The sequence below is a fragment of the Maudiozyma barnettii genome, assembly GCF_903064755.1.
Source record: "Maudiozyma barnettii strain CLIB 1767 genome assembly, contig: KABA2_13, whole genome shotgun sequence".
NCBI classification, from domain to species: domain Eukaryota; kingdom Fungi; phylum Ascomycota; class Saccharomycetes; order Saccharomycetales; family Saccharomycetaceae; genus Maudiozyma; species Maudiozyma barnettii.
The window spans coordinates 655,779-667,515 of NW_024545250.1; the positions used below are offsets into that span (position 1 = coordinate 655,779).

The 11,737-nt window shown below is 33.2% G+C and overlaps 2 protein-coding genes across 2 annotated transcripts; one reads left to right on the forward strand and one right to left on the reverse strand.

The window, feature by feature from the left end:
- Positions 1-1,317: 1,317 nt before the first annotated feature.
- Positions 1,318-3,270, forward strand: KABA2_13S06644 (uncharacterized protein; the record flags this gene model as incomplete). Its single annotated transcript, XM_041553168.1, has 1 exon — positions 1,318-3,270. One exon carries the CDS (start codon positions 1,318-1,320, stop codon positions 3,268-3,270), a length of 1,953 nt encoding a protein of 650 aa, XP_041409102.1.
- Positions 3,271-3,782: 512 nt separating this feature from the next.
- KABA2_13S06666 (uncharacterized protein) lies at positions 3,783-8,114 on the reverse strand (the record flags this gene model as incomplete). The annotated part of the gene is made up of 1 exon (XM_041553169.1): positions 3,783-8,114. One exon carries the CDS (start codon positions 8,112-8,114, stop codon positions 3,783-3,785), a length of 4,332 nt encoding a protein of 1,443 aa, XP_041409103.1.
- Positions 8,115-11,737: the final 3,623 nt, after the last annotated feature.

The window sequence follows — 11,737 nt, forward strand, 5'->3', positions numbered from 1 at the left end:
ACAACATACGCTGCTCCAACGAGCATTGATGGGAAGCTCACGCATCGCACGCATAAAATCCAAGAATAATATAAGTAGTAGTAGCAAAACTCATGATCTGCTTAAAAATAATAATAAACAATCGTGATTCAAACAAAATAATTCGATATAATCCATAGAAAGATAATCAACGTTTCCTCAGAGTACTTGCAATAGTTATTATTAACAGGAAATAAAGTACTTTAAAAATAGTGTGTAGAACGCCTCCTCTCACCTTCCAGGTTTCTAATCTAAGTAAAAATCATTCACTTTCGCCAAATATATTAACGGTCATTGGCGTTGTACGCTGCTTTTTTTGCTAAAACAATAAAAAATAACGAAAAAAACAACTTTTTTTCATTGCGGAAGGAGTTTCTGAAGTAAATTCAGGGCAAAAGAAGTTTATTGAGTCGACTTTTCAGAGAAGAATTTTTGTTACCTGTTCGACTTTTTTAAAAGTATAGAATAGAGTCGATGTATATAAGCCTCTGGTACTAGCTGATTAATACAGTTTGGTATCGTGAGGAGCTATATCTCCTTGCACATATTTGCTCTGTGAAAGATCGGGAATCGCAAAATGTTCAATTCAACTCTCAGCAAAATTCAATTTTTTTGTTATGTCCCTGTGAATCATATAATAATGTAATCACGAGCTACTTCTATTTCTAGGATAAGAAATATAACTTATGAAAGTAATTTTTTTCTTTTTGAAAGGATCTCATTCCCACTATAATAATAATAGTCGCATCTGCATGTAGAGTATACTTCACAGAACTGTATATCGTGGAAACCTACAGCACTGCCAGTCGTCAGTCCAAAATCAATATTTCATCTTATTTGTTTATTTTGCAACCATGAGCCAAAACATTTATATCTTATTCTCTTATAAAGCCTTCTTTTTCCCATTTCATTAAAGACACGCAGGGCTTTCTTAAAAAATAATATAAATCGCCAAAAATAGACCAAAATTCAAATTGCTTTTTGACTACTTCTCGGGCAGTTTCTCTGTGATTATGTGATATTGGTTTATTTGTTAGGACATACCCCAAATGGGACTGCGCGTGATTGTATATTTCGTTTGAATCATATGTGGGATTGTTATTATTTGCAGCGAAGGACGACGCCCGTTGTTTTCATCAAAGGAAAAAAAAATAACAATACAAAATTTTTCAACTAACTATAAATAGAGGCCAGGGAATCTGCATAACATTCCCTTCTATTATAAGGGACAAATTGTAACTTACTTAATCGAATATTCTTTGGCAAAAAACAATACCATAAGGAATAGAAGTGTTACAGATGTGGTCAATACGATCTCTTCTAATGAAATCAAAAGCAGAGAAGTTGATCTCTCTTAACTTCTGGCAAATACCCAGAAAGGTAATAATTTCGATGACTATTTGCATTGCAATAGTTTTTCTTATCATCCAATGCATCTGGATGAGTAGCTCGGATAGCATTTCACCCCTTTTATATTTTAATTCCAATAAAGCTTATGTCCTTAAAAAGGAAGATTTGGCAAAAGCTGAGATAATTAAAACAAATCTTGATGTTCTTTCCGGCAATGGCCCAATTACTCCGGAAATTGCAGCACAAGATTATTTATCAAGTAATATTACTGGATATGTTTCTAATATATCAATGAAGAAACTTAACGCAAGAAAAGAGAAAGGTAAACCAGGTAATAATAATAATAATACGCCAACAAATACCAATAATGTATACGATTCAGAAGTGTCCTGCCAAGATTTATCCTATAATTCCCATATGGAATACTCCAAGAACGCCATAGTAATGGATGATAATTTATTATCCACCAGAAGAGAACTAATAAGAAAACACAACTGGCTGAGTCCAGAGATTCAGGATGAAAAACATGACAAGCATATGACAGAAGAGGAAATTGTAGAGAAACAATGGTTTAGTTTTGGGGGTTCCGCGATTTGGTTAGAGAGTGAACAGTGCTATTTAGTGTACAGTAGAATTGTATACTCTAGAATGAATCGAAAGAATCATCCTCATCTTTCTTTAGTAAGAGGCCAAGCATTTGATAAAAATTGGAATGAGATATTTGGCAAAAATATATCGTACTTAGATGTAATCAAGCCAAAGAATATAGAATCTGAATTGAGAAAATTAAATTCCGAATTAAATCCTGAAAATTGTGAATTACTCAATTTTAACTCACTAGAATACGAGGCTTGCAAAACTCGTCAAGTAAGAAACAAATTAAAGGTTGACCTTAAAAAGGAAAAGATTCTGTCAAGGTATGTTATTTCATACCCAACCATTATTGAAATCCCATTCAGTCCTAACAATGATTATAGAGGGCCTGAAGATGCTCGTGTAATTTTAAGATCTGTAAATGGTATAGAGGAACCTGTACTTTTGTTTAATATGGATGAACCAGGTGGAGAAGGAAGAAGAATGTATAGTTTCTTACCCCATCGAAAAGTTGACCCACTTGTTAGGTTCAGTCTCTCGGAGCATAAATTAAAGGGTAGCGAAAAGAACTGGACCCCCTTTTTCCATCCAGATATAGGAACAGAGAGTTTATTATCTAGAGGCTTCATTTATTTTATCTATACATTCAGTCCGCTTGAAATTTTCAAATGCTCTTTGAACGATGGTTCCTGTGATATTGTGTTTGATGGACAGACACTAGATATCGACGACTCGGACAGTTTTGGTGGTATGAGAGGAGGAACCCAGTTCATTTCTCTTCCAAAAGCACTCCCTGCACTACAAAATAAAAACATATGGATCGGATTCCCTAAACTCCACATTACAGATTGTGGTTGTTCACACAGATTTTACAGACCAATGCTAGATTTGCTTGTAGAATCAGATGGGGTTTACCACCAAGAATTAGTGGTACCAGCCGTAGACTTTGGTATTGATGTGTTATCATGGGATTTAAAAGGTACAGATTGCGGTAGTGACACTAATATCCTGAGTCCAAATTCTATAGCTTATTGGGATATTGTTGATCAGGACCCAGTTACTAAACAATTTGAGGACTATCTAGTGCTTAGTGTCAGTGAAGCAGACACTGTGACAAAAATAATTACATTAAGAGGAGTGTTGAATTATGTTCTGGGAATATATGCACATCAGGATATCGAAGAAAACTTTTCAATCACAGACCAATCCAGAGATATCATTGGTAAAACATTTTCATGTTTAGTCCATGAGGCTAAGGATCATTGTAAGATTTATGGAGAATCGCATAATGGATTGTTGGAATCATAGAAGTAGTAGGATCCTTCAGGATAAAACTAGATTGCAAAGTGTTAACCCAAAATTGCCCAAAGAAAGAAGGCTTTGATGGTTGAAAAGTCATCTGTAACTCTATGTACTAAGTTATCTTTCTAAGTATAAGATTAACGATTAATATTCTAAAATATTTACTGATCACTATGCAACTTTATAAATTTTTGAGATGTCTCACTTTCCACACTTGAAAGAAGAATATACAAATTTATTTAGTTGTTTATATATACATATCTAGTAAACAATTTTTTAATGACAAAATTATTACAGACTACTACTATATATGGGACTCTTAAAAGTAAAGAGCGAATCAGCAGTATCTACATATTCTCATTTATCTTCCTATATATCGCCGTCGATAGGCCTAGCTTTATAGTTAATTATATTTCTGGCTATTGTTTTCTAATTTAAAAATAAATATTTTCAAAAAAAAGGTATCAAGTTAATTAATAAATAATAACTACAGAGTTATAAAGGGAATATACACACTTCTAATTTTTGAAATCGTCATCTGTAATCCCTGAACGTATACACATGTCTCTGAATATGCTCGATTCGTTAGAATACAATTTCCACGGAGAATTACTTTCCACAATTTCACCTTTATCCATAACAATAATTCTATCATAGTCCAATATTGTTTTAATTCTATGAGCGATACAAAGAATGGTACACTCACTAAATGCATCAACAATACGTTTTTGAATTTTGTCGTCAGTCTCATAATCCACAGATGAGGTAGCTTCGTCAAGTATCAGTATCTTCGATTGACGAACTAATGCTCTGCTTAAAGCCAACACTTGTCTTTCTCCCAGAGAGAAATTAGTTCCTTCTTCCTCGACTACTTGGTCTAGATGGAATCTATGCATATCTGTATGGGTATCCTTATCATTTGTGGTTTCTAACTTCACATTAGATAATTCCTCCTGTTCAATTGCACCACTCTTCTCCAAAGCACTCCATAGCATTTTGTCATCGTATTCACCAAATGGGTCTAAATTTTTTCTAATAGTACCTTTGAATAGTACTGGATCCTGAGGAATAATTGTCAGTTTTCTACGAAGATCATACAATCCCAATTTCGAAATATCTACACCATCAATTTTGATGGTACCTTTATTGAGTTCATTTAATCTATAGAGAGCACTCATAATAGTAGATTTACCTGCACCAGTCCTCCCACATATTCCAATTTTTTCACCATCTGTGATATTTAGATTAATGTTTTTCAATACTGGTGGAAGTCCTTCACGATATGAAAAGAAAACATTGGAAAATTCAATAACACCGTGTTGGGGCCAAGAATCGTTTGGAGTATAATCGGTTCTTTTATAGGCCGCCTCTAACGGCAACTTTGTGGCGTACTCCATTAACCGCTCAGCACTATTCAGATCATTTTCACATTGGGTAAAAGTTCTCAAGACGTTATTAAACATACTTGGTAATTGCAAGACATATGATAATAGGACACCTACTGATCCAGAACCAATTGGGAATGCTCTCGTGACACACAACAATGTAATAATCAACGCAAAAACTGTAGCGACAATTTCTAGAAAGATGGCAACCCAAATCTGGACAGAAATATAAAGGTAACTAGCTTCATTCATTTTATCTATTAGATAATCAGCTTTTGCTTTGAACCTATCCTCTGCCCTATAATTTCTGATGGTATCCATACCCCCAAGTACCTCATTAATATTACTGTACACATATGACCTTTGGATGGCCTCTAATCTTCTGATTTCTCTTGCTGAACTTTGATAGTGGTCAGTAATGACTACAAGAGCCATCAAAATAAATGGAATGGCAATAGCAAACCAAGGCAGGTATACGATACACAAAACACAAACACCAATAACCTCACCTGTTTGGTATAAGAATAAACGTAGATTATCAGTAACTTCATAATCTAGTGCGTCTGTATCCTTGGTAAATCGATTGAGGATACGACCCAGCGGAGTAGAATCAAGGAAACTCATCGGAGTGTGCAAAATTCTACTCACAGCCTTTAAATTTAATTTCTTAGACGCCATAACTCCTATGTGGCAGATTAAGGTAAAGAGAATAGCCATAAAGATGAAATTCCCAAATGCAAAAAATGAATACATTCCCATATAAAAACTCGTAGGTCTTGTACTAAATTTATCTTCTGTCCAATACGATAACCACACAGACGAAAATATACCGAAAAATGTAGTAGCTGCAATAAGTAAGATCAAAAGCATAATCATTACACCACCGGCTTTACCAATACCAGACTTAATGTACTCCTTATAAATTCCAAATTTGATACTGTTTACTGCTCTTTCTTCTTTGACCATTAAGTTACCATCCTGAATTTGACTATGAAGACTGTTTCCCTCAATATTATTGAGATTATCTAGTTCCTCAATCACCATATCATTCGATTCTATATTTCCTTTCTTAGTTTCCTTACTCTTGGATGAAAATTTTAAAAGATTGATTAATGTTTCGTTTTCTTTTTTCATTCTATCGACAGTACCAATTTCGAAGGACCCATCTGAGTCTAAAACAATTACTTTATCAGCATGGTCTAGTAAAGAAAGTTGATGTGTTGCCAATAGTCTAGTCTTCCCTGATAATAGTCCACATAAACATTCTTCCATAATAGTCTTCCCCACACGAGCATCCACAGCACTTAGTACATCGTCAAATAAAAATATGTCCTCGTTTCTATACACTGCTCTTGCAAGGTTAATACGTGCTTTCTGACCACCTGACAAGTTAATACCACGCTCACCAATTTCTGTTTTATCTCCTGCAGGTAATATCTTCATATCGTCTTCTAGGCAGCAAGCCTTGATAATTTTATCATATTTGGTTTGGTCGAAAGGACAACCAAACAAAATATTATCTTTAACTGTTGCATTTTGAATCCAAGGGTAACCACCCATTAGCAGACTACCGTTAACATAAATACTTCCTTTTGTTTTGTTCATAGTACCGTTAAGAGCGTTCAATAAAGACGTTTTACCGGAACCTATAGGACCTGTGATCATAATAAATTCACCTTTCTTAACTTCAAAATTTAAATCAGTAAATTTTGTTATAGATTTTTCTTTGTATTTTTGTTCTTCGTTGGATACTGATTTTGACTCTACTTTAATTACTTCCTTTTTATCTTTGCTTACATTTTTTTGGTCTTTCTCATTTGTTTCTTCTTTCTCTTTCTCTAAGGAGTCTAATAATTCAAAATCCTCCCATTCGAAGGAGGCGTTCACAACTTTTACAGCAAACCCCGCATCTATTTCATTACTCGCAATATGAGTGTTCTGGAAGATTTCGATGCCCTCTTCACTTTCGAGTAAAGTTTGAACACGACTCAAACTGAGGACAAAGTCAACAGATGTACTAATGATAAGTGGGAAGAAAAACATTTGAATACTCAACACCTGAAACAACGACAAGGACGAAAATACATTACTAGGAGTTCTTCCCATATTGTTAACTTTATACATACAAAGGAAAGTGACTAATGACGAAATATTAGGAATAGAAAATGCTAACGCCATGACAATATTGATAGCGTATTGCATTTTCTGAAGAGCCTTTATCTCTTTCGATCTGATGTTCCGAATAATTGATAAGTAAGCGTCCTCCCATGCGTAGTACTTGATCATCTTCATATTACTCAATACTTCTCTCATTTTAGTAACTCTTTCATCAGTAAATATATTGGTAGCAATTCTAAATTTAAACATCATTTTTAATAAAATAAATGAGCAAGATAAAGTAACAAAGTATAAACCTAGACCAAGCAATGCAATCGGACCTACATTGATAATTAATAGAACGATAGCGATTATAATAATTGCGGGGAGTCCAACAATAAATGGTTGAAACATCAACGCAAATTCAACTCTAGCCAAATCATTTGTAATGAACGCAACAACTTTACCACTAGGGTATTTGTGTTTTGAGTAATTGGACATCCTAAACATCTTACTAAAAACGGCTCTTGTCAGAACAGCTTTTGCTTGCGAACCAGTCAACATACTGTAATGATAGAAGTGGTTATTCGCAAAACCACTGAATAACATTATCAATGCAGAACCAATAGCATAACCGACACCTTTATTAACCTTTAGATGATGGTTCATCTCTTTTTTCTCAACAAATACAATTAACCGTTTTGTTAACATGGGAACAAAACCCAAACCACAGTTCGCTAATAAAGCTAAAACACATGCTTGCAAATATTGTCTTTCAAATGTGAAGAAAAGTACTCTAGCTAAAACCAATTTTGGTAGTTTTGCATTTTTTATAATTTCATTATCAGAAACGTTTGGATGGTTTTTCTTATAACTTGCTCGAGCTTTCTCTTGATAATAATTTAAATTTTTCAAAAATTTGCTGTAGATTGTAGATATGGCCATTCGTTCGTCCATCTTAAACATATCATTCGGCTGAAGAGTTCTCTTATAACCTACACGTAGTAACGGAGTGACCCACCATAAAAATATTTTAGAAAATATATTAGTATTAAAATGTGGGTATACTTTTCTCTCGTTCTCATTATCAGGGATATGATCGACTTTGTTACTAAAAAACAAAGATAATAAACGTTTTTGAGGGAACACATTCGAATCTGTGACTCTCTCTATATCATCGCTATTTAGGTAAGTTTCAGGAATATTTTTATCAACTTTATATTCTCCTGTAGGAAACACTGCATCAGAACATAACCATTCTTTGGATCGTAGTGATGATTCTAATTTATCAATAGATTCAAAAGAATGGGAATTAATGCTATTGAGTTCGTAATAATTGTTGTCCTGATTTTCTGGCTCTTTATCCATATGCAAACGACGTTATAGCAGTAGGCTTATTTTTTTTAATTTTTGAAAAGAGAAAAAATAAAATTGCTTAAATTGATAGTATTTCATTCCTGTATGGTGTTTCAAAAAATTTTCACCTTTATATATATCGAACTTTAGAAATTGGGAACGCAACAGTGTACATAGTGATTTTCGCGTAAAAGTTTTATTTTGGGTCTTCAATATTGATCTGAATTTATTTTTTATTTTTAGCAACCCACTTCTTCGTCAATATCTTACTATCAAAAAAATATCAAAAAAATGCACGTAGAGAGGCGCAACCGGAAAAACAACAACGTTATTTATAGCAAATACCTCTTTGCGAAGAAATCGTTGAAAAGAAGTAGAACAAAGCAGTTACCCATACAAAGAGATTGAGGAAAGGAAATAAGGAATATTTTGGTAAGAAGCGGAGTTAACAGAGAACCATTAGACTAAGAGGCATATATTCTTCTGTAGCCTCTTATAAAGGCGACTTCAATATAGAAGTATAGATGAACTTTCAAACGTAAAATTCTCTCTTTTTATAACTTATTTGTTTCAATATAACTTGACTACACTATGAACTATCTCATCTAAATAATTAAACAGGAGATATTGCTCCATCAATGTGATAGAACGTATAATACATTTTGGAATGCTTTATCTTTCTATTACCCATAGCTGTTTCCATCACAAATGAACTCGATTACTCAAAACGGAGAAGAAGGGGAATGTGGGGAGAGCGTGCCACTCAATCCGGAGTGTCTTCTATTCAATGCTTATTGAAAGTTATTTCTTTTATTGATATAAATAAATAAGAATTGAATAAAGAAACCCAGCCCTTTGCAACATCTGTTATCCATAAAGAACTTCTTTTTATATCAATGAGTGAATGTGCACAAAGAGTTTCTTCACCTATATTGAAAGTAAGAGTACATAGCTCCCTTAATTTCCGACAGTTACCTTATTACATAAAATACCATAAAAGCTAAACAGATAAATATATCGATAGATACCTAGATATATCTCGAGGTGATAATGACACTTTAATAAATCAAGTAATGAACAGTTGGTATCTCATTGTTAGAAAATTTTCTTGAAGCTCGTTGTGTGTTATCATAAATTTATCTTTAATGTTTTTTCCGATATGATAATATACTCACCAAATGATTGTTTCTGATGTCGTGTTCTTTTAAAACTGTTGTTATAGTGCCAGGAATGAAGGGTGATACATTTCACACTTAATTTAAATATAGGTAAAGAAATATTTTTATACATATTTGCCAATATGTAAAATATGTGCCATATAAATTGAACGAACTATTATCATATTGAAAATTTGTCCGAATTAACACACACAAAACTTGCAGAAACTAACAGAGAGAAAATATCTATTTCATATTCTCTACAATAATAATAAACAGTGTAGTCATATTCACAACACAAGAATAGAGATGCAATATTGTAGATAATCTGAGATAGAGGGTTTGCCTCTAGTTGTCTCTGCAAGCTTTGATTGTTTTAATTCGGACATTTTATAATATGATAATTGATCGGTCTCTTTATATTATATATAAGTTAGATATTAAAGAACATTTAATATTATATATATATTATTAGAGTTTACTTTTTATATCATTTTCTTTAAAGGTTTTTATTTCGTCAATCACACCTTTCATCTCTGCTTAGTTTGACTCTTCTCAATGGTTGATTCTTATCATTGGTTGATTCTTATCAATAACTGTGCTTAAAGGTAATTATTTACCTATTCAATTTAAGTGAGGCGTATATTACTCTTAATTTCTGACAAATATATAGTATTTATGTATTTATAACATGATCCCTACTGTTTTCTGTACTATTCAACTCTACTCTTCTTTATTAGGTCTCAACTCGTTGATACCTCACCCTCAAAGATACCTAACTCTTCCAACATTGAGATGATCTTACTCTATGTACCACAACCGACCGGCACTAACAAGGAGTGAGAAGACGTTTTTCATTCAATTTCGTCTTTCTCTCTTCCACATCAAATTTAGAATTTCTACACGACTTACTAAAGAAAGATTTGTTATTTTATTTTTACAAGACGTAATAAGTAATATGGGACCAACAGTCTCCTCTAGAAAACAATGCACCAAATAACAATTGCAGGGTCGAAGATATTTTATTTCACAAACATAAAGTACATCATCATACTAAGTAGATGCTCAACTGTTTCTTTCTAACTAATCATTTTTACCTTTTTCCAAGAGGTAAGGCACCTATCCTTGGACTATAATCTACCATTAAAAAAGTCTTTGTCGACAAATGCTACTATCGTTGTTTATTATATTACCAAAAAACAGGACTTTCCGTAGTAAAATAAATCGAGACAGTAAATTTAAAGAATTTTCCAATCCCGATCGGTCCATCGGAATACATATCTATAAGTATTCTAATGGTATATATCTGATAAAAGAGATCTTGAAAGAATACTGGTACGTATTATGTACTATTCCTCTTCTGTATCAGACTTAGCAGGTAGAATAAACCTACCATTGCCAATATTCATCTTCCCAATAAAAAATAAAACTATGCAAAAAGATCGACCCAATGTAGATCTCTCCACCAAAAGGGAAGTAAGAGGAGAGGGGTGATTTACTATCCTCTGCTTTCCAAAGGATCGGCATTCGAATTGTTCAGCTAATTTTTTTTAGAGAAGAGGCCGCTCCCTGCACTACAGTCTGTGCTTTATTTTTATTTTAGGTTCGGCTCATCATTACTCTCCGCGGAACTCAACAAAAACAGAAGACTAACAAAACTAAGCTAAGCTAAACACAGATACTTTTGGGACCAGCATTCGAAAAATTAAATACGTAGTTGCGGGGCAGCGACTTTTTCTTTTTTGAGGTGGAGTGTGTGAATACTTTGCTTAGATAATTACAATAAAGTAACCCCCATAATCCACTTGTTCGATAAAATAAGAAAACTAAAACTCATCCAATTCTTCTCCATTTTTCTCTGTGCATCCAATTCCTTCTTGTGATCCCAATAATTTATCGGGTGAAAACCACATTGAGTCGAAGGTGAACCATTAAGCATTCTCCGTGAAAAACATATATATGTTAACTAATCCAAAAGAGAAAAAAAGGTTAACCATAGTAAGTCAAAAACACAACATTGCCGCAACTGATCGGTATATAGACATCTCTTGATTGTCTATAAGATTCTCTCTCCTATGAGTGTGGCTGTTGTTTTTGTTCATTATTATTTCACATTACTTTCCACGGGAACACCCCTCATGAATAAAAAAATCCTAACAATAATGAATACACCTTACGGTTTGCTAATCATCACCTTTAATTGATACAGGATTTGCATACAAAATGGGTATACCCTTAAGAAAACAATTAACAAATCGCAATTGTCTAAAACTCTATATCCAGAACAGTTCTAATTTGATTAAGGAGGATTATTCAACTGTTATTCAAAATATTCTAATATGTCTGAGGTATATATATAGCCAGATGTTTCCCGAATTATTCAATTAAATGAACTGCAATTCCCAAGAACTTATTTTTAAAAACATCTATAATAAAAATTCCAATCTATGCAATATAAAATAAAATAAAATAAAATAA